This window comes from Dipodomys merriami, unplaced genomic scaffold, assembly GCF_024711535.1.
Source record: "Dipodomys merriami isolate MVZ:Mamm:240054 unplaced genomic scaffold, mDipMer1.0.p SCAF_16, whole genome shotgun sequence".
In the NCBI taxonomy this organism is placed as follows: Eukaryota; Metazoa; Chordata; class Mammalia; order Rodentia; family Heteromyidae; genus Dipodomys; species Dipodomys merriami.
The window spans coordinates 33,566,914-33,590,699 of NW_027202937.1; the positions used below are offsets into that span (position 1 = coordinate 33,566,914).

Genomic DNA, 23,786 nt, shown 5'->3' on the forward strand with positions numbered 1-23,786 from the left:
CACATTTTATCACCATCATTCACCTTAGCAACAGCTTAAAGTTATTGAAAGAAAATTGAGGAACAGTCTAGAAAAGTGGTGATGGCCTAAAGCAGGAGTCATGCAGCCCTTGTACACTTCTGCAGTTACTTAGCCAACCCTGAAAGCCCCGCCTCTCAGCAGTCACCAAAGGTAAGGGCTGAGTCCCTGGGGCCTGCCATGAAGACACACCCCTTCCAGGGACTATAAGGGCTGCAGGGCTGATCCAGGCTCCTCCTGGACCCACAACCTGGGAGCCCAAGCAGCTGTGCAGAAGGTAAGGAAGGCTGCCACAAGGGAGGTGGCCTGGGAGGGAAAGGCGGACCCCGCTGAGCCCCTCAAGGGCTCCTAGAGGCACCCACTTCTTGCCTCTGTAAGCCAACAGCAATCTACCCTGCACGCTAGCTCCTGCCCCAGCACATGATCCCAGATGTGAGGATTGTGGCAGGAGATCCCCTGGCAAGGCAGCCTCCAGGCCCAGGGCCCACTGCCAGGCCGGCCTTGCAGACACGGAGGGGGAAAGGTGATGCTGGCCAGTGCAGACCCAAAGCTGACATCCGGTTTTCTTTCCATGTAGCTCCTTCCTGGCTGAGCTGTGTAGCACTTCCCAGCACCAGAGGGCTGGTCTGCTTCTCCCTTCTGCCCCAGAGAAAGAAAGGAAGCCAGTGCCATCCAGAGGTTGTTCCTCAGCAAAGGTGAGAAGTGAGCTGAGCAAGGATGTTGTTTGCTCTGCTTTGGGAAACTCAGTCTGTAAGGGTCCAGAGGGGACCAAGGTTGATCCATATGGACCCCTACCCCTAACCAGAACCTACCATTGCAAACACTACCTTCCCTGCACAAGGGAAGAATACATGTGTCCAGCCTCCCTGCCTAACAACCTTCCCTGACCCTAGATAGGCTGCCTTCCCAAACCCACAACTTCTACACCCACTAAGACTTTGGATCTTGATGTTTAGGAATGACCAAATGAATTCTATTGCTCATTATAATTCCATCTTTCCCAGAAATTGTTTTAATGGGTAGCAGATGTCTCTGATCTTCCAGTCAAAGCATTCTTATTTCAGGCAAATGCAGGCAAGGGATTCATTCCCCAAATGAATGAGACTTGTATCAGAGGGACAGTTATGTGTGTTCTCCCAAACCTAGCAGTTTGGAGGAGCTGGGGAGCTGGGTTGTCAGAGGCACCTGTCCAGCAGGTGAGAACAGCAGGAATCTAGCATTGTGTCATGGCTCAGGTCCAGCCCCACCTTTGTGTACATGGGAGAGAATTCTTGTGCTCTTGGGTGGGGATGAGCTGAGGTACAAGTACCAGGGTGTTAAGCGGTGGGTGGCACAAGCTGAGATGATGACAGGGCCAGGGGGCATCCCTCGTGGGGGCACAGGCAGTGGGCAGCCTGTGGCCTCCACTTTGTGTTCCAGCTTTCACTATGGAGCAACTGAGCACTGCCAACACCCGTTTCACCCTGGACCTGTTCCTGGCTCTGAGTGAAAACAACCCAACAGGAAACATCTTCATCTCTCCCTTCAGCATTTCATCTGCCTTGGCCATGGTTTTTCTGGGGTGCAGAGGCAACACTGCAGCACAGCTCTCCAAGGTCAGCAGCAGGAAACCTGTCCCCTCTCTGCTACTCTCTGCTAAACCTAGAACTGGGGCACCTCTGAACTATAATGTGTTTTCTGAAACCATGGTTTGATCTGTGTTTACCAATGGTCCATGTTTAGGTCAGGTTTTCCTAAAAGCCCAAGAGCAGCCTTTCATGAAGATCCTCAGGCAATGTGTATTGGTTTACCTAGGATATAGTAGTGAGCAAATCCACTGATGTTCCTGTGCCACCAAGGGCTTTATTTCCAAGACTGAATTTCTCAGTTTTACTGGGTCCTCACCTCTCTTTGTCTAGTAGTTTCCAGTTTTGCGTTGCATATGATATCTAACTACTCATAAGGAATGCCTGTTCTATGGAATCACCTTTAAACCTTCGAGGGAGGAGATATGGGAAACACACAAAAGACAATGAGAAGTTGGTGGTATTGCCTTCTTTCAGGGATTGGAACAAAAGACAACTGTCTAACCTGTTCACAAAGCTTGACTCTGTGTGTGAGAGGGGACTGGCTCAGGACTAAGGAGCAGCACAAGATTCCTGTGGTAGGTGGGGCATGGGAGGCTGGGCAGGTTGGTGAGTGGGACCAAGCCCCTGGCAAAAAGGTACCAACAGATGACTGTTTCAGCAAGAGAAAGGCCACCTGTGCTTCCCCATCTTCCATAATTTGCTGTTTTCCAGAATTCTTGAGAACGCTGTCTTCTCTTGAAGCCTAAGAAAGAATGGTAAAAGTGGAGAACTTTCTAACATGCCTACCATGCATCAGATGGCACGGTTCTCTGGGAAGGTGAAGCTCTGGTGGCTCAAGCCATAGATGCCAAGCCTTGAGCAGAGCAATTAAGGGAGATAACTAGGCTCTGAGCTTAAGCCACAATACCAATACACACACACACACACACACACACACACACACACACACACACACACACACGCACACACAGAAATGAATAAATTTAGAATGGAAACACTATAATATGATGGAAGCCTACCTAGGGATTCACTTAGAAATTTCAAAACAAATGGTTATCTGTAGAACGTTTTCTTTCTTTCAGACCTTTCATTTCAATGAAGTTGAGGATATTCATTCCAGATTTCAAGATCTGAATGCTGCGATTAATAAACATGGAAGTCCCTATATTCTGAAACTTGCTAACAGATTATATGGAGAGAAAACATATAGTTTCCTCCAGGTAAGTGCTTTACTTTCCATACTGTATAATTCCACTGGATAGTCGAGATGCTTTCCTGTAAAAATCAAGGCACAAAAGGCACTTTAGTAGTTTTAATATTTATACAAACAATACAGAATGAGAATGTGTGGCATATAGCACTTCCTTTTTTTGAGCTTTCATTTGCTTTGTAAAAAGCTCAGTCTTGTTATTCTACTAAAGCAAGAGTGAATCTTGTCATTCCCTTCCAAAGTACTATTGTTATTTGCCTACTTAGGAAAATGTCAGCCCAAGCATTGAAAAGAAATTGGTAAACTTTATATAGCACCAGAGTGGATTAAACTTAGCCCTACCACAATGAACCCTTAATGGCTGAGATAGGAAATGTAATGTTACTATGTTTTTGACGAAAATAAAAAGTGTAGGGTTTAGAATTTTTGTGTTCAATGAAATGTAGCCTTTTTTGCAGAGTTCTTTCACTTTCCAGAATTCTGGGAAATTATTTCTGTTCATAGGAGGTGTAATTCTTGACTTCTTCTTGGTTTTTGACATAGGACTTCTTGGCTTCAACTCAGAAAATGTATGGTGCTGAGTTGGCCAGTGTGGATTTTCAGCATGGCTCTGAGGAGTCCAGGAAGGCAATAAATGAATGGGTCAAAGGGCAGACAGAAGGTAAGAGACTGGGCGTCATGGAGTCTCTGTTAGCCAGCGTTTCCTTACTGTAACAACTCCCTGAGTTAGCTTGTATAAAGAAAAGGTTGTTTAGTGAGCCCACGATTGATTGTTCCAGTGGCAGCACAGTTCCTCATGGCAGGAGCATGTGGCAGAGGAGTCAATTTACTTCATGGCTGGATAGGAAAAGAAAGTAGGAAGGACAAGGGAAAGGAAGAGACCAGTGTCCCACAATCCCTTGAAGGTTATCCTTCCCTTTCTGGTATTGTAGTCTGAACACTTTACATTTAGTCCCACCTATTAAAGACTCCACCACTTTCCAGTAGTGAGAAGGGCTGGGGAGAAAATCTGGAATTCATGAGGCCACTTCTTAGCAATAGTAGACTCATCTTGTGCAGGCCCTTTCTGTCATCCACCCTCCTTCCTTGCATCTTATTTCTTTTCCCAGCCCTTCCCAAATCCTGATTCATACACACTTCCCTTTAGATGCCACTTCCTGGACATAAGTTTTGTAATGTTCATTTGTGGACAAACTGTCATTTACTAGAAATCCATGAGAGGGGAAATATAGACAAAATTGAACTGGAGCAATTAAATATTTTCTTCTTTTTATTTTATTTTTTTTTGGGTCTGGTCGTGGGGCTGAACTCTGGGCCTCGGCGCTGTCCCTCAGCTTTTCAGCTTATGGCTAGCACTCTACCATTAGAGCCACAGAGCCACTTCCGGCTTTTTTCTTTTTGCTTATGTGGTGCTGAGGAATCAAACCCAGGGCCTCATGCATGCAAGGCAAGCGCTCTACCACTGAGCCATCTTCCCAGCCGTAAATATTTTCTTCTTGTCAGGTCTTTGCAACTACATTTTGAAGTTGAAACCAACACTCAACACAGAATAAAAGGAATAACACCCCTGCCCTCAAATAGTTAATATTCATAGGAAATTTCATGGAATACATGAAGCCATTATTTAAAAATGATTATGGTTGTTAATACTTTTGCCAACCTCTTGTCCAGTAAATCAAGAGCATGTGGTGCGTAGGCTTACTATCAGGGCTCAATTAATTTATTAACCTAATATTGTCCCTATGTGCGATAGTATTCTCAGAAAACACCTGAACACCTGTCCAATGCAACAGGAAATTGTTCCCTACTGTGTCTGTAGCTTTGGGTAGACACTTTGCTGAAGAGAATGATTGTTTGACCTCGTGAATATTTATTAAAATTATTTTTTTGAGTAAGTTTCCATTTAGCAGATTTGAAAACACATGTACAAGTGACTAGAAACATTTTGATTAAGGATGATTTTCTGAAATTTCCATTCACAAAATAATGCTTATTGTTTTGACATAGTCCAAGTAAGGAGCATTTTTCCTAAATTTAGCCTTGCAGGACATTTGATTGGTTTTAATGAACTTTTTGGTTTTCATGCAGGGAATGCAATCCAGGACTTCATGCACATACTCTGTACTACTGCTGAGCTGCTCTCCAAGCCCCATCAATGACCTATTTGCATGCCACCCTGGTCTGTCTCTCACATTGTTGTATTTAAAGTCAAAAGAACCAGTTGGGCTTTTGTTAACACCGAGTTAAAGGAAAATATATGGGAGCATGTATGTTTGAATCACCTTTCAGTGCAACCAAATTGTCTGTTCAAATTTGGAATTCCAACATAGAGTTTTCAATAGGCTCACTTTATCTTCTCAGGGAAAATTCCAGAACTACTGTCTGCAGGTATGGTTGATACCATGACCAGACTTGTGCTGGTGAATGCCATCTACTTCAAGGGAAACTGGCAGGAGAAATTCATGAAAGAAGACACAACCGATGCCCCATTCAGACTGAACAAGGTCAGGAGATGCCAATGTCCAGAAATGCCTTCTGGGTTGAGTTTGTGTGTGTGCGTGTGTGTGCGTGTGTGTGCGTGTGTGTGTGTGTGTGTGTGTGTGTGTGTGTGTGTGCACTGGGCATGAAATCCAAGTGTCCCATTTGCTATTCCCATTACTCTATGTGAAACCACAACTCCAGCCTCTAAATTACTCTTTGCTGTAAAAGAACAGAACATAATTAGGGCATTTTTCTTAATGTTTCAGAAAGACACGAAAACAGTGAAGATGATGTATCAGAAGAAAAAGTTTCCTTTTGGCTACATCCAGGACCTGAAGTACCGGGTGCTGGAGCTGCCTTACCAGGGCGAGGAGCTCAGCATGGTCATTCTGCTGCCTGATGACATTGAGGATGAGTCCACAGGTCTGAGGAAGGTAACCCACTGCCAGTTTCCTGATTCCTGTTTCCTTTTGCTATACTGCTATGCTTAGGCAATTGTTCTTGTGTGTAAGTTCCATGGTAGGTGCTTGGTATTTGTCACTGACGTTATCTGACATCCAATGTCAATGCTTTCCATTTCTTTGTAAATACAACCTATCAGACTTTACTTCTCTGAGGCCCTGCTTTAATTTTATCCTCATCATCACTTTTTTGTTATGATGAGGATGATGATTTGTTGCTGATCCTGGGGCTTGAATTCAGCACCTGTGTAAGTTTCCCGTGTTATTTTTTGCTCAAGCTATGGTTGTACCACTTGAGCCACATCAAGTTCTACATCAAGTTCTGCATCAAGCTTTTTGGTACTTAATTATAGATGAATATTCCTGACTTCTCTGCCTGGGCTGTCTTCAAACCTCTATCCTCATATCTCAGTCATTTGAGGAGCTTCAATTATAGACAGGAGCCTGTATTTTTTTTAAATTAATTTTATTTTATTTGTGAACATACTGTACAGAGGGGTTACAATTACATGGGCAGGATAATGCGTACATTTCTTACCAAGCATTGCAGCCTTCTCCTTTGGTTTACCCTTCACATCCCTTCCCAGCCTTCCCCCTCCCCCCCAATCCCAATCCTTCTCCTTCCCCCTGCCTCCCTTACCCCCCCCACCCCCGCACCGACGTTGTAAAGCTCGTTTTGGACATGACAACTTGTACTTCTCATTGTTGCAACAAGTCTGCCTGTATCCTTAAACAACTGGTTTTTCCTCATCTGCTCCACAAGTTATACTGACATCAAATATAGTGAAAGCAGGGGTTATACTGTGGGGGAGGGACATACAAAGCAACAAAGAGATAATCTTATAAATGTGTTAGAAACACAAGCATGAAAGAAAAAAACATTAAAATACATATCTAAGCGTTCATTTTCCTGACATCACATTATCTGACCTTTTCTGCTTGACTCATACATATACTAGATATTGCAAATAAGGGAAACCATGGGACCTATGTTTCTTTGGGCCTGGCTTACTTCACTTAATATAATTTTTTCCAAGTTTTTCCATTTCCTAACAAATGGGGCAATGTCATTCTTTCTGATGGAGGCATAGAATTCCATTGTGTATATATACCACATTTTCTTGATCCATTCATCTACTGAGGGGCATCTGGGTTGGTTCCATATCTTAGCTATGGTAAATAATGCTGCAATAAACATTGTTGTTCTGGTAGCTTTAGTGTGGTCTTGTTTGTAAACATTTGGGTAAATGCCCAAAAGTGGGATTGCTGGGTCATAGGGGAGTTCTATGTGAAGTCTTTTGAGGACCCTCCATACTAGGAGCCTGTATTATTATCAGCAGTGCTGGAGATCAACCACAGGGTCCTGTGCGTGTTAGGCAAGTGCTCTGCCTCTGAACTTTATCTCCATACAGAAATCCTAGGTTGAAATTGATAAGATGGTCTAGCATTTTCAGTGGGCTGATGTGATCAGGAAAGTTTACAGATTTATACTAAAGTAATATTTGTGACAGTCTTGGAAAGTCTCTTCAATTGCCTTAGAGAAAAGTATATAAGTTGAGGATTATTTTACTGAAGAATATACACTGACATTTCAGTGTATATTTTCATCATATCCTAACATTATTCATTCTTACTATAATTCATATAGACTAAGTTTCCAATGGGTACATGCTTGATGGAGAGTTAGGCCTATTTTCTGATGTGAACTTTGCATAGTATTTCCATTGTAGATAGATGATCTTTTCCATGTTCAAAGTTCCTGTACTTGAATCTTATTGGCTTAGAACATATTTCTGTTCTGTTGCACCAATTGGCAAACAAAAATGAAATCTTTGTAATAGAATCTGTTTGAGCACAAAACAAAGGAAACCTATTAGCAATTGTTATTGTATGCTCATCATTTGAATGGTGCTTATTTGCTTATGTAAAATCCCTTTCACTTTTTCCTTTTGCTTATTCTAATTTCAGATTGAGAAGCAATTGACTCTAGAAAAACTTCGTGAGTGGACCAAACTTGTGAAGCTGAAAAAGCCTGAGGTCAAGGTCAAATTGCCCATATTCAAACTGGAAGAAACCTATGTGCTCAACTCTGACTTAGCTCGCCTGGGAGTACAGGATCTCTTTATTAGTAGCAAGGCTGATCTGTCTGGCATGTCAGGAGCCAGAGATCTTTTCATATCAAATATTGTCCACAAATCTTTTGTGGAAGTGAATGAAGAGGGTACAGAGGCAGCAGCTGCCACTGGAGATGTTGTCATCCCTTTGTCGAGGCCACACATGGTAGACTTCACAGCTGACCATCCATTCCTTTTCTTTATTAGGCACAACCCCACAGATAACATCCTGTTCCTTGGCAGATATTCTTCCCCTTAGAGGAAAGAGACTCAGGCAAGGAAATCAAGGTCAAGAATATAGTCTTAGTTCCTGAGCTTTTAATAGTTAAAATTTTCAGTTATTTTTTTACCAATAAAATTACTATCCAGAAAATACCTTCAATTTCCTTTAAAAACTCATCCCTCTTGGCTTTTTATATAAGTAATTTTGTACTATTTAGGTGAATACTTATTTAGTTGGTGTTGGTATTGGGCTTTGAACACAGGGCCTCCTGTTCTTACCTTGATTTTTTTCACTGAATGCTGGCACTCTACGTCTTGAGCCATACCTCCAGTTCTGCCTTTATTTTTTGCTGGCTTATGGGAGATAAGAGTGTTTCCCATTGACCTGCCAGGGCTGACTTTGAACTTCAATCCTCAAATCTCAACCTCCTGAGTAGCTAGGATTATATTCAACCGAGTTTACAATGAAAGGAGAAAAATCCAATGATTTTGCCTTTGAGTTAAAAATAAAGGATAACTCAGATGTGTAGATTCTTAACCATGTAGTAATCTGTGAAGTTGCCATCCTCTCCATAGTAGACATGACTTTAAATCGTCACTTATTTCTCAGTCTGGAATTAGGATGAGGCAAAAAGAAGAGATGAAATCAATTTTACAAAGTAATCAAACATTATTTAAATGAATGAACCTGTACACTCTCCTACCTTCCTCTGTCCTTTTCTCCCTCCCTTCTTCATTGTGCAGAGGATGGTTCCCATGCCCCAGGCTTGCTAAGTTAGTGCTTTACTACTGAGCCCCTTTCCCAGTACCATGTCTGGATTTTATCTTTACAAATCGCCTTTCCAATGGCAAAGTTATAAAAATGGCCCAGAAATCCTAGAATACATGAATGGATCAAATAAATGTGGTATATACACAAAAGAGAATTGTACTCATCCGTTGGAAAGAAGATTATGTCCTCTGCAGGGACATGGAAGGATCTAGAGCAAATCGTGTTATGTGGTAACCCAAGCTCAGCAAGACAAATGGCGCATATTTTCTCTCATATGTGCACGCTTGATGGAAATTATGGGGACATAACAAATTATACAGGTATCTAGGCGTTCTCACACAGGGAGGCCAAAAAAGGATATCAGAAGGGAAGGAACCAACCCAAAGGCATAATTCTGAACACATATTATCAACATGAATTACAGGAAATGGAAATATGTTTTTGGTGGTGGTGGTAGTGGTCTTTGTATGTTTTTTTTTTGCTGTTGTTCTTTTGTGTGTTTCCTTTTTCTGCTTCTTAGCAGGTGCAAAGGGGGACACAGGAAAGGAAGGAGGAATGGTTAACAAATGCAATCATGGTATTTAGGACACATTTAAGTGGGAAATGAACTAGTAACTTTGTGGGCAGGGGTGGGAGGGTAAAACTGGGGAAAAATGAATGAAGGGGTGACATTGTTTAAAAAGAAATGTATGCACTACCTGAATTGTGAAATGGAAATCCTGTGTACAACACCTGAATAATAACAATAAAATTATGTCTTTAAAGAAAACAGCCTTTTGCCCTTGGCTTTCTGACCATGAGGTTGTTATCCAGTGCTTCTGAGCAGTAGTAACTTGATCAAATTATGCCAGCTAACTATGACTGCTTGTTAAGAAGTATTGGTTTCAGAGCCAGGCCCTGGTAGCTCACCCCCATAATCCTAGCTACTCAGGAGGCTAAGGTCTGAGGATCTCTGTTCAAAGCCAGATTGTCCAGAAAAGTCTTTGAGACTCTTATTTCTAATTAATAGGCAAAAATCTGGATGCAGAGGTGTGGCTCAAGTGGTAGAGCATTTATCTCAAAGAAAGAAGCTAAAGTGAGTAAGGGCCTAAGTTCAAGTCCCAGTATGAGCACCACAAAAAGACTGCTCTGGTTTATTTTTTAAAGAAGCATTGATTTCTTTGTTCTAATAAACTATAAATATACAAACTTAATTATTATTTAAGTTTACTAAACATATTCAGGCTTTTGTCCAAGGGAATATTCCAAAGGCTTTTTAAAAATAGAGAATATTTTTGTCACTCATTACTGTGATCATCTCATCAGTTTTTTGTTTGATCATTTGTTTTTATTTTTAAGGGGGGGGGTTTCTTTTACTTGGGCTTGAACTCAGGCCTCCAGATCTTGCTTAGGTTTTTTTGCTCAAGGCTGGAGCATTATCACTTGAACCATATTTTCACTGCTGGCTTTTTGCTGGTTAATTGGAGAGAAGACTCTCAAGGATTTTTCTAACAGGCTGACTAGCTACAATACAGGCAGGAGCCACTGGCACCCAGCTAGAAACAAATCATCATAATCACAAAAAGACTATCAACCCATATGGTATGATTCATACAAACTAAACAACAAAATTTTTCCTTTTTGGTCATTTTCTATGATGAGGTTTGCAAGCAAGTAAGGAGAAGTTTCAAAACAGATTTTTTTCACCCCTTTCCGTTTGTTTTTATATTGTTTTGCTTTGTATTTTAAAGTCACAAACACCTATTAACCTGCACAATGATATTTATCATTATCTTAATCTACCATGATTATGAACTCTATGACCTTGAACCATACAACTATTTTTTTTCAAATTGGGTGATATGTATGTTTCTTTTCTTTTGCTTAGTATGAGCTGTTCCCTCATTCTCTCTCATTCCCTTCCTCCCATCATCGCCCTTGTGTTGTTTAGTTCACTTCCATCAATGTCCAGTGCAGCTGATGGGCCCCTCTGCTGTATTTTTTCACCTGCTTTCCACTGATTCTGTGCTCTGCTCCTACCTTCCCTCAGTTGTGCATGTGTAATCACCATGTATGAAGTAAAGAATACAGAGTCATCTAAAAAATCATAGGATAAAGTAAGAAGAGATACTTTGTTTCCTTCTCTTTGGGTTTCTTTTCAGTATGTCTATTATTTTATATAGAAATGAAGGGGTGCTTGGGTATTGCAATTTGGTGCTTTTCTCCTGAGACTGTCCTCTTTTGGTCTCACTGTGTATGGGTAATTTGAGTCCTGTTTTATTTTGTCATATCTCATTGCATTTTAACATTTAACATCTATCAGGGAGAATATACTCCATTGTCTGTGTGATCTTAGCTTACCTCACTCAACATGATTTGTTCTAGTTCTGTCCATTTCCCTGTAAATGCCATTATCCTTTATTGTTTTGCTTTGGGTTTTTTTGGGGGGGAGGGGGGTGGGTCCGGTCATGGGGCCTGAACTCTGGGCCTGGGCGCTCTCCCTCAGCTCTTCAGCTCAAGGCTAGCACTCTACCATTTGAGCCACAGCGCCACTTCTGGATTTTTTCTTTTTGCTTATATGGTGCTGAGAAATCGATCCCAGGGCCTTGAGCATGTGAGGCAAGCACTCTACCACTGAGCCACCTTCACAGCCCCGCCATTATCCTTTCTAATGGTTGTATAAAACTCCATAGTATACAGGTACTATAATTTGTGGATCCATCTGTAGTAGGGCATCTGGATTGTTTTCATATTTGGCTATTACTACAACAGACATTTTGTGCTCATAAGAACTATTAACTTGGTGAAATTACATATCCAGATGTAAAAAAGGAGTCAAACTGATTTTACACGGGGAGAGATTTTCTGCAGGGAAACAGTTGTGGCCTGTGCTACTCAAACTTGAGAGTTTATTTTCATATTTGGAGGAGGATTGCGTGACTGAGTAAAAAATATTTGTTCCCACAGTGTGAGTTATGTGGTGTGTCACCTAGGCTGTGCAGTCCTTTGAAACCATTGGTATGTGGAAGGCAATAAAGTCAGAAGTTTGGAACGGATTCTGTGGTATTGTGGCCACTCTTCTAACCCTCCACCCTCCCACACCCCCAGTGTGCACAGAAGGCCTCAAATTGTATTTCCCCTACACTACCCCCCCACACACACCAGCAAAAAAAAAAAAAAAATCCCACCCTAGCATTTGGAGTACATAATTTCCCATATAAGAAGTAACACATTTTATCACCATCATTCACTTTAGAAAGAAACAGCTTAAAGTTCCTGGCAGAAATTTGAGGAACAGTCTAGAAAAGTGGTGATGGCCTAAAGGCAGGAGTCATGCAGCCCTTGTACAATTAGGCAGTTACTTAGCCAACCCTGAAAACCCGGCCTCTCAGCAGTCACCAAAGGGAAGGGCAGTGTCTTGGGGCCTGCCATGAAGACACACCCCTTCCAGGGACTATAAGGGCTGCAGGCCTGATTCAGGCTCCTCCTGGACCCACATCCTGGAAGCCCAAGCAGCTGTGCAGAGGGTAAGGAAGGGTGCCACAAGGGAGGTGGCCTGGGAGGGAAAGGCGGATCCTGCTGAGACCCTCAAGGGCTCCCAGAGGCGCTCATTCCTTGGCTCTATAAGCCAACAGCAATCTACCCTGCATGCTAGCTCCTGCTCCAGCACATGATCCCAGCTGGTGAGGATTGTGGCAGGAAATCCCCTGGCAAGGCAGCCTCCAGGCCCAGGGCCCAATGCCAGGCGGGCCTTGCAGACACGGAGGGGGGAAGGTGATGCTGGCCAGTGCAGACCTAAAGCTGAGATCCGGTTTTATTTCCCTGTAGCTCCTTCCTGGCACTTCCCAGCAACAGAGGGTGGGTCTGCTTCTCCCTTCTGCCCCAGAGAAGGAAAGGAAGCCAGAGCCATCCAGAGGTCATTCCTCAGCAAAAGTGAGAAGTGAGCTGAGCACGGATGTTGTTTGCTCTGCTTTGGGGAAATCAGTCTGTAAGAGTCCAAAGGGGTCCAAGGTTGATCCATAGGTACCCCTCTCCCCAACCAGAACCTACCATTGCAAACACTACCTTCCCTGCACAAGGGAAGAGGACATTGTGTCCAGCCTCCCTGCCTAACAACCTTCCCTGACCCTAGATAGGCTGCCTTCCTAAACCCACAACTTGTACACCCACTAAGACTTTGGACCTTGATGTTTAGGAATGACCAAATGAATTCTATTGTTCATTATAATTCCATAGTTCCGAGAAATTGTTTTAATGGGTAGCAGATGGCTATGATGTTTTAGTGAAAGCATTCTTATTTCAGGCAAATGCAGACAAGGGATTCATTCCCCAAATGAATGAGACTTGTACCAGAGGGACAGTTATGTGTGTTCTCCCAAACCTAACAGTTTGGAGGAGCTGGGGAGCTGGGTTGTCAGAGACACCTGTCCAGCAGGTGAGAACAGCAGGAATCTAGCATTGTGTCACAGCTCAAGAACAGCCCCACCTTTGTGTACATGGGAGAGAATTCTTGTGCTCTTGGGTGGGGATGAGCTGAGGTCCAAGTTCCAGGGAGTTAAGCGGTGGGTGGCACAAGCTGAGATGATGACAGGGCCAGGGGGCATCCCTCGTGGGGGCACGGGCAGTGGGCAGCCGGCAGCCTCCACTTTGTGTTCCAGCTTTCACCATGGAGCAACTGAGCACTGCCAACACCCGTTTCACCTTGGACCTGTTCCTGGCTCTGAGTGAAAACAACCCAACAGGAAACATCTTCATCTCTCCCTTCAGCATTTCATCTGCCTTGGCCATGGTTCTTCTGGGGTGCAGAGGCAACACTGCAGCACAGCTCTCCAAGGTCAGCAGCAGGAAACCTGTCTCCTCTCTGCTACTCTCTGATAAACCTAGAACTGGGGTCAAAAAGTGGCACCTCTGAACTCTTAATGTGTTTTCTGAAACCATGTTTTGACCTGTGTTTAACAATGGTCCGTGTTTAGGTCAGGTTTTCCTAAAAGCCCAAGAGCAGCCTTTCATGAAGATCCTCAGGCAATGTGTATTGGTTTGCCTAGGAGATAGCAGTGAGCAAATCCACTGATGTTTCTGTGCCACCAAGGGATTTATTTCCAAGACTGAATTTCTCAGCTTTCCTGGGTCCTCACCTCTCCTTGTCTAGTAGTTTCCACTTGTGCTTTGCATATGATATCTAACTACTCATAAGTAATGCCTGTTCTATGGAATCACCTTTAAACCTTCGAGGGAGGAGATATGGGAAACACACAAAAGACAATGAGAAGTTGGTGGTATTGCCTTCTTTCAGGGACTGGAATAAAAGACAACTGTCTAGCCTGTTCCCAAAGCTTGACTCTGTGTGTGAGAAGGGACTGGCTCAGGACTAAGGAGCAGCACAAGATTCCTGTGGCAGGTGGGGTGTGGGAGGCTGGGCAGGTTGGTGAGTGGGACCAAGCCCCTGGCAAAAAGGTACCAACAGATGACTGTTTCAGCAAGAGAAAGGACACCCCTGCTTCTCGTCTTCCGTAACGTTCTGTTTTCCTGAATTCTTGAGAACGCTGCCTTCTCTTGAAGCCTAGGAAAGAATGGTAAAAGTGGAGAACTTTCTAACATGCCTACCATACATCAGATGGCACTGTTCTCTGGGAAGGTGAAGCTCTGGTGGCTCAAACCATAGATGCCAAGCCTTGAGCAGAGCAGTTAAGGGAGATAACTAGGCTCTGAGCCTAAGCCACAATACCAATACACACACACACACACACACACACACACTCACACACACACACAGAGAAATGAATAAATTTAGAATAAAAACATGATGGAAGCCAAACTAGGGATTCACTTAGAAATTTCAAAACAAATGGTTATCTGTAGAACGTTTTCTTTCTTTCAGACCTTTCATTTCAATGAAGTTGAGGATATTCATTCCAGATTTCAAGATCTGAATGCTGCGATTAATAAACATGGAAGTCCCTATATTCTGAAACTTGCTAACAGATTATATGGAGAGAAAACATATAATTTCCTCCCGGTATGTGCTTTACTTTCCGTACTGCGTAATTCCACTGGATAGTTGAGATGCTTTCCTGTAAAAATCAAGGCACAAAAGGCACTTTAGTAGTTTTAATATTTATACAAACAATACAGAATGAGAATGTGTGGCATATAGCACTTCCTTTTTTTGGACTTTCATTTGCTTTGTAAAAAGCTCAGTCTTGTTATTCTACTAAAGCAAGAGTGAATCTTGTCATTCCCTTCCAAAGTACTATTGTTATTTGCCTACTTAGGAAAATGTCAGCCCAAGCATTGAAAAGAAATTGGTAAACTTTATATAGCACCAGAGTGGATTAAACTTAGTCCTACCACAGTGAACCCTTAATGGCTGAGATAGAAAATGTAACGTTCCTATGTTTTTGATGAAAATAAAAAGTGTAGGGTTTAGAATTTTTGTGTTCAATGAAATGTAGCCTTTTCTGCTGAATTCTTTCACTTTCCAGAATTCTGGGAAATTATTTCTGTTCATAGGAGGTGTAATTCTTGACTTTTTCTTGATCTTTGACATAGGACTTCTTGGCTTCAACTCAGAAAATGTATGGTGCTGAGTTGGCCAGTGTGGATTTTCAGCATGGCTCTGAGGAGTCCAGGAAGGCAATAAATGAATGGGTCAAAGGGCAGACAGAAGGTAAGAGATTGGGTGTCATGGAGTCTCTGTTAGCCAGCGTTTCCTTACTGTAACAACTCCCTGAGTTAGCTTGTATAAAGAAAAGGTTGTTTAGTGAGCCCACGATTGATTGTTCCAGTGGCAGCACAGTTCCTCATGGCAGGAGCATGTGGCAGAGGAGTCAATTTACTTCATGGCTGTATAGGAAAAGAAAGTAGGAAGGACAAGGGAAAGGAAGAGACCAGTGTCCCACAATCCCTTGAAGGTTATCCTTCCCTTTCTGGTCTTGTTGTCTGAATACTTTCTACTTAGTCCCACCTATTAAAGACTCCACCACTTTCCAGTAGTGAGAAGGGCTGAGGAGAAAATCTGGAATTCATGAGGCCACTTCCTAGCAATAGTAGACTCTTCTTGTGCAGGCCCTTTCTGTCATCCACCCTCCTTCCTCGCATCTTATTTCTTTTCCCAGCCCTTCCGAATTCCTGATTCATACACACTTCCCTGTAGATGCTACTCCCTGGACATAAGTTTTGTAATGTTCATTTGTGGACAAACGGTCATTTACTAGAAATCCATGAGAGGGGAAATATAGAAAATTTGAACTGGAGCAATTAAATATTTTCTTCTTCTTCTTCTTTTTTTTTTGGGGGGGTCCGGTCGTGGGGCCTGAACTCTGGGCCTGGCACTGTCCCTCAGCTCTTCCGCTCAAGGCTAGCACTCTACCATTAGAGCCACAGAGCCACTTCCGGCTTTTTTCTTTTTGCTTATGTGGTGCTGAGGAATCAAACCCAGGGCCTCAAAAATGCAAGGCAAGCGCTCTACCACTGAGCCATCTCCCCAGCCCTAAATATTTTCTTCTTGTCAGGTCTTTGCAACTACATTTTGAAGTTGAAACCAACACTCAACACAGAATAAAAGGAATAACACCCCTGCCCTCAAATAGTTAATATTCATAGGAAATTTCATGGAATACATGAAGCCATTATTTAAAAATGATTATGGTTGTTAATACTTTTGCCAACCTCTTGTCCAGTAAATCAAGAGCATGTGGTGCGTAGGCTTACTATCAGGGCTCAATTAATTTATTAACCTAATATTGTCCCTATGTGCGATAGTATTCTCAGAAAACACCTGAACACCTGTCCAATGCAACAGGAAATTGTTCCCTACTGTGTCTGTAGCTTTGGGTAGACACTTTGCTGAAGAGAATGATTGTTTGACCTTGTGAATATTTATTAAAATTATTTTTTTGAGTAAGTTTCCATTTAGCAGATTTGAAAACACATGTACAAGTGACTAGAAACATTTTGATTAAGGATGATTTTCTGAAATTTCCATTCACAAAATAATGCTTATTGTTTTGACATAGTCCAAGTAAGGAGCATTTTTCCTAAATTTAGCCTTGCAGGACATTTGATTGGTTTTAATGAACTTTTTGGTTTTCATGCAGGGAATGCAATCCAGGACTTCATGCACATACTCTGTACTACTGCTGAGCTGCTCTCCAAGCCCCATCAATGACCTATTTGCATGCCACCCTGGTCTGTCTCTCACATTGTTGTATTTAAAGTCAAAAGAACCAGTTGGGCTTTTGTTAACACCGAGTTAAAGGAAAATATATGGGAGCATATATGTTTGAATCACCTTTCAGTGCAACCAAATTGTCTGTTCAAATTTGGAATTCCAACATAGAGTTTTCAATAGGCTCACTTTATCTTCTCAGGGAAAATTCCAGAACTACTGTCTGCAGGTATGGTTGATACCATGACCAGACTTGTGCTGGTGAATGCCATCTACTTCAAGGGAAACTGGCAGGAGAAATTCATGAAAGAAGACACAACCGATGCCCCATTCAGACTGAACAAGGTCAGGAGATGCCAATGTCCAGAAATGCCTTCGGGATTGAGTTTTGTGTGTGTGTGTGTGTGTGTGTGTGTGTGTGTGTGTGTGTGTGTGTGTGTGCGTGTCCACTGGGCATGAAATCCAAGTGTCCCATTTGCTATTCCCATTACTCTATGTGAAACCACAACTCCAGCCTCTAAATTACTCTTTGCTGTAAAAGAACAGAACATAATTAGGGCATTTTTTCTTAATGTTTCAGAAAGACACGAAAACAGTGAAGATGATGTATCAGAAGAAAAAGTTTCCTTTTGGCTACATCCAAGACCTGAATTGCCGGGTGCTGGAGCTGCCTTACCAGGGCGAGGAGCTCAGCATGGTCATTCTGCTGCCTGATGACATTGAGGATGAGTCCACAGGTCTGAGGAAGGTAACCCACTGCCAGTTTCCTGATTCCTGTTTCCTTTTGCTATACTGCTATGCTCAGGCAGTTGTTCTTGTGTGTAAGTTCCATGGTAGGTGCTTGGTATTTGTCACTGACGTTATCTGACATCCAATGCCAATGCTTTCCATTTCTTTGTAAATACAACCTATCGGCCTTTACTTCTCTGAGGCCCTGCTTTAATTTTATCCTCATCATCACACTTTTTGTTATGATGAGGATGATGATGATTTGTTGCTGATCCTGGGGCTTGAATTCAGCACCTGTGTAAGTTTCCCGTGTTATGTTTTGCTCAAGGCTATGGTTGTAGCACTTGAGCCATAGTTCTACATCAGGCTTTTTGGTACTTAATTATAGATGAATATTCCGGACTTCTCTGCCTGGGCTGGCTTCAAACCTCAATCCTCATATCTCAGTCATTTGAGGAGCTTCAATTATAGACAGGAGCCTGTATTATTATCAGCTGTGCTGGAGATCAAACCCAGGGTTCTTTGCATGTTAGGCAAGTGCTCTGCCTCTGAACTTTATCTCTATACAGAAATATTAAGTTGAAATTGATAAGATGGCCAATAATTTTCAGTGGGCTGATGTGATCAGGAAAGTTTACAGATTGATACTAAAGTAATATTTGTGACAGTCATGGAAAGTCTCTTCAATTGCCTTAAAGAAAAGTATAATAAGATGAGGATTATTTTACTGAAGAAAACGTTTTTTAAACCCTGACATTTCAGTGTATATTTTCATCATATCCTAACATTATTCATTCTTACTATAATTCATATAGACTAAGTTTCCAATGGGTACATGCTTGTTGGAGTGTTAGCCCTATTTTCTAATGTGAACTTTGCATAATGTTTCCATAGTAGATAGATGATCTGTTCCATGTTCAAAGTTCTTATACTTGAATCTTATTGGCTTAGAACATATTTCTGTTCTATTGCACCAATTGGCAAACAAAAATGAAATCTTTCTAATAGAATCTGTTTGAGCACAAAACAAAGGAAACTTATTAGGAACTGTTATTGTATGCTCATTCATTTGAATAGTGCTTATTTGCTTCTGGAAAATCCATTTCACTTTTTCCTTTTGCCTCATTCTAATTTCAGATTGAGAAGCAATTGACTCTAGAAAAACTTCGTGAGTGGACCAAACTTGTAAAGCTGAAAAAGCCTGAGGTCAAGGTCAAATTGCCCAGATTCAAACTGGAGGAAACCTATGTGCTCAACTCGGACCTAGCCCACCTGGGAGTAGAGGATCTCTTTATTAGTAGCAAGGCTGATCTGTCTGGCATGTCAGGAGGCAGAGATCTTTTCATATCAAATATTGTCCACAAATCTTTTGTGGAAGTGAATGAAGAGGGTACAGAGGCAGCAGCTGCCACTGGAGTTGTTGCCACCTTTTTCTCGAGGCCACACATGGTAGACTTCACAGCTGACCATCCATTCCTTTTCTTTATTAGGCACAACCCCACAGATAACATCCTGTTCCTTGGCAGATATTCTTCCCCTTAGAGGAAAGAGACTCAGGCAAGGAAATCAAGGTCAAGAATATAGTCTTAGTTCTTGAGCTTTCCATAGTTAAAATTTTCAGTTATTTTTTACCAATAAAATTACTATCCAGAAGCTACCTTCAATTTCCTTTAAAATCTCATCCCTCTTGGCTTCTTATATAAGTAATTTTGTACTATTTCGGTGAATAGTTGGTGTTGGTATTGGGCTGTGAACACAGGGCCTCCTCTTCTTAACTTGAATTTTTTCACTGAATGCTGGCACTCTGCATCTTGAGCCATACCCCCAGTTCTGCCTTTATTTTTTGCTGGCTTATGGGAGATAAGAGTGTTTCCCATTGACCTGCCAGGGCTGACTTTGAACTTCAGTCCTCAGATCTCAACCTCCTGAGTAGCTAGGATTATATTCAACAGAGTTTACCATGAAAGGAGAAAAATCCAATGATTGTGCTTTTGAGTTAAAAATAAAGGATAACTCAGATGTATAGATTCTTTGTTTTGGGTCCAGTCATGGGGCCTGAACTCTGGGCCTAGGTGCTGTCCCTCAGCTCTTCAGCTCAAGGCAAACACTCTACCACTTGAGCCACAGCGCCACTTCCGGCTTTTTTCTTTTTGCGTATGTGGTGCTGAGGAATCGAACCCAGGGCCTCTGGCATGCAAAGCAAACGCTCTACCACTGAGCCACCTTCCCAGCCCCAGATGTATAGATTCTTAACCATGTAGTAGTCTGTGAAGTTGCCATCCTCTCCATAGTAGACATGACTTTCAATCGCCACTTATTTCTCAGTCTGGAATTAGGATGAGGCAAAAAGAAGAGATGAAATCAATTTTTCAAAGTAATCAAACATTTCAATGAATGAAACTATGTACACTCTCCCTACCTTCCTCTGTCTTTTTCTCCTTCCCTTCTTCATTGTGCTGGGGATGGTTCCCAGTGCCCCAGGCTTGCTAAGTTAGTGCTTTCCTATTGAGCCCCTTTCCCAGCACCATGTCTGGATTTTATCTTTACAAATAGCCTTTCCACTTGGAAAAAATTATATTAAGTGAAGTAAGCCAAGCCCAAAGAAGCATAAGTACCATGGTTTCCCTTATTTACAATATCTAGTATATATCTGAGTCAAGCAGAAAAGGTCAGATAAGGTGATGTTAGGGAAATGAACCCTAAGATATGTATTCAAATGTTTTTTATCTTTCATGTGATTGTTTCTAACTCATTTATAAGATGATTTCTTTGTTGCTTTGTATGTCCCTCCCCCACAGTATAACCCCTGCTTTCACTATATTTGATGTCGGTATAATTTGTGGAGGGGAAAGGGAAAAACAAGTCGTTTAAATAAGAATACAGGTTGCAACAATGAGAAGTACAAGTCTTTATGTCGAAAATGAACGTTACAACTTTGGTGGGGGGGGCAGGGAGGATTGGGTGGGGGTGCGGGAGGATGGGAAGGGATGGGAAGAGGAAACAAAGGAGGAGGCTACAATGCTTGATAAGAAATATACTATTATATTGCCCATATAATTGTAACCCCCTGTACAGTATTTTCACAATAAAAAATAAATAAAAATAAAAAAAAAAACAAATAGCCTTTCCAATGACCAAATTATGAAAGTGGCCCAGATGCCCTACATATATGAGTGGATCAAACAAATGTGGTATATACACAAAAGAGAACAGTACTCATCCATTGGAAAGAAGATTATGTCCTCTGCAGGGACATGGAAGGATCTAGAGCAAATCGTGTTGTGAGGTAACCCAAGCTCAGAGAGACAAATGGCGCATATTTTCTCTCATATGTGCAAGCTTGATGTAAATTATGGGGACATAACAAATTATACAGATATCTAGGCGTTCTCACACAGGGAAGACAAAAGAGGATACCAGAAGGGAAGGAACCAATTCATAATTCTGAACACATATTATCAACATGAATTACAGGAAATGAAAATATGTTTTTTAATTTTTCTTTTTTTTTTCTGGGTCCGGTTGTGGGGCCTGAACTCTGGGCCTAGGTGCTGTCCCTCAGCTCTTCAGCTCAAGGCTAGCGCTCTAACACTTGAGCCACAGTGCCACTTCTGGCTTTTTTTTTTTTTTTTTGCTTATGTGGTGCTGAGGATTTGAACCCAGGGCCTCATGCATGCAAGGCAAGCGCTCTACCACTGAGCCACCTTCCCAGCCCTTAGGACACATTTAAGTGGGAAATGAACTAGGAAACTTTGTGGACAGGGGTGGGAAGGGAAAACTGGGGAAAAGTGAATAAAAGGGTGACATTGTCTAAAAAGAAATGTATGCACTACCTGAATTGTGAAATGGAAACCCTCTGTACAACACCTGAATAATAAGCATAAAATTATATTTTTAAAGAAACAGCCTTTTGCCATTGGCTTTCTGACCATAAGGTTGCTATCCAGTGCTTCTGAACAGTAGTAATATGATCAAGTTATGTCAGCTAACTATGACTGCTTGTTAAGAAGTATTGGTTTCAGAGCCAGGCCCTGGTAGCTCACCCCCATAATCCTAGCTACTCAGGAGGCTAAGATCTGAGGAAATCTGTTCAAAGCCAGATTGTCCAGAAAAGTCTTTGAGACTCTTATTTCTAATTAATAGGCAAAAATTTGGATGCTGAGGTGTGGCTCAATGGTAAGCATTTATCTCAAAGAAAGAAGCTAAAGTGAGTAAGGGCCTGAGTTCAAGTCCCAGTATGAGCACCACAAAATGACTTCTCTGGCTTTTTTTTTAAGAAGCATTGATTTCTTTGTTCTAATAAACTATAAATATACAAACTTAATTATTATTTAAGTTTACTGAACTTATTCAGGCTTTTGTTCAAGGGAATATTCCAAGGGCTTTTTAAAAATAGAGATTTTTGTCACTCATTACTGTGATCATCTTCTCATCTGTTTTTTGTTTGATCATTTGTTTTAATTTTTGAGAGGGAGAGGTTTTCTGGTACTTAGGCTTGAACTCAGGCCTCCAGATCTTGCTTAGGTTTTTTTTGCTCAAGGCTGAAGCATTATCACTTGAACCATATTTCCACTTCTGGCTTTTTGCTGGTTAATTGGGGAGAAGACTCTCAAGAATTTTTCTTCCAGGCTGCCTAGCTAGAATACAGGCAGGAGCCACTGGCACACAGCTAGAAACAAATCATCATAATCACAAAAAGACTATCAACCCATATGGTATGATTCATACAAACTAAACAACAAAATTTTTCCTTTTTGGTCATTTTCTATGATGAGGTTTGCAAGCAAGTAAGGAGAAGTTTCAAAACAGATTTTTTTAACCCTTAAGTTTGTTTTTATTTTGTTTTGTTTTGTATTTTAAAGTCCCAAACACCTATTAATCTGCACAATGATATTCATCATTATCTTAATCTACCATGCTTATGAACTCTATGACCTTGAACCATACAACTATTTTTTTTCAAATTGGGTGATATGTATGTTTCTTTTCTTTTGCTTAGTATCAGCTGTTCCTGCATTCTCTCTCATTCCCTTCCTCCCATCATTGCCCTTGAGTTGTTTAGTTCACTTCCATCAATGTCCAGTGTGGCTGATGGGCCCCTCTGCTGTATTTTTTCACCTGCTTTCCACTGATTCTGCGCTCTGCTCCTACCTTCCCTCAGTTGTGCATGTGTAATCACCATGTATGAAGTAAAGAACACAGAGTGGTCTAAAAAATGATAGGATAAAGTAAGAAGAGATACTTTGTTACCTTCTCTTTGGGTTTCTTTTCAGTATGTCTATTATATTATATAGAAATGAAGGGGTGGTTGGGTATTGCAATTTGGTGCTTTTCTCCTGAGACTGTCCTCTTTTGGTCTCACTGTGTATGGGTAATTTGAGTCCTGTTTTACTTTGTCATATCTCATTGCATTTTAACACTTAACATCTATCAGGGAGAACATACTCCATTGTCTGTGTGATCTTAGCTTACCTCACTCAACATGATTCTTTTCTAGTTCTGCCCATTTCCCTGTAAATGCCATTATTTTATCCTTTCTAATGGTTGTATAAAACCTATTGTATACAGGTACCGTAATTTTTGGAACCATCCGTAGTAGGGCATCTGGATTGTTTTCATATATTGGCTATTGACACAACAGACATTTTGTGCTCATAAGAACTATTAACTTGGTGAAATTACATATCCAGATGTATAAAAGGAGTCAAACTGATTTTACATGGGGAGAGATTTTCTGCAGGGAAACAGTTGTGGCCTGTGCTTCTCAATCTTGATAGTTTATTTTCATATTTTGAAGGAGGATTGCATGATTGAGTAAAAATACTTGTTCCTACAGTGTGAGTTATGTGCTGTGTCACCCAGCCTGAGCAGTCCTTTGAAAGCATTGGTAGGTGGAAGGCAGTAAGTAAGAACGGATTCTGTGGTATTGTGGCAACTCCTCTCACCCCAGCCCCTACACCCCCAGTTTGCACAGAAGGCCTCAAATTGTATTTCCCCTCCACTATACAACCCCTGCCCCCCGCCCCACACACCAGCAAAAAAAAAAAAAATCCTACCCTAACATT

At 41.7% G+C, this 23,786-nt stretch overlaps 2 protein-coding genes across 3 annotated transcripts; both read left to right on the forward strand.

The window, feature by feature from the left end:
• The first annotated feature begins 607 nt into the window (after nt 1-607).
• On the forward strand, nt 608-9,463 carry LOC138828491 (leukocyte elastase inhibitor-like). The gene is made up of 7 exons (XM_070024697.1): nt 608-713; nt 1,438-1,613; nt 2,669-2,806; nt 3,340-3,457; nt 5,158-5,300; nt 5,544-5,711; nt 7,707-9,463. Exons 2-7 carry the CDS (start codon nt 1,446-1,448, stop codon nt 8,109-8,111), a joined length of 1,140 nt encoding a protein of 379 aa, XP_069880798.1. The 5' UTR covers nt 608-713; nt 1,438-1,445; the 3' UTR covers nt 8,112-9,463.
• Nucleotides 9,464-12,275: 2,812 nt separating this feature from the next.
• Nucleotides 12,276-21,246, forward strand: LOC138828492 (leukocyte elastase inhibitor-like). Of its 2 annotated transcripts, none has more exons than XM_070024698.1 (7): nt 12,276-12,352; nt 13,484-13,659; nt 14,704-14,841; nt 15,375-15,492; nt 17,195-17,337; nt 17,573-17,740; nt 18,859-21,246. In XM_070024698.1, the coding sequence occupies exons 2-7, from the start codon at nt 13,492-13,494 to the stop codon at nt 19,261-19,263; spliced, it is 1,140 nt and encodes a 379-aa protein (XP_069880799.1). In that variant the 5' UTR covers nt 12,276-12,352; nt 13,484-13,491; the 3' UTR covers nt 19,264-21,246. The 2 variants fall into 2 exon arrangements, with proteins under 2 accessions (XP_069880799.1, XP_069880800.1); XM_070024699.1 differs by lacking the exon at nt 12,276-12,352 and adding an exon at nt 12,795-12,813.
• Nucleotides 21,247-23,786: the final 2,540 nt, after the last annotated feature.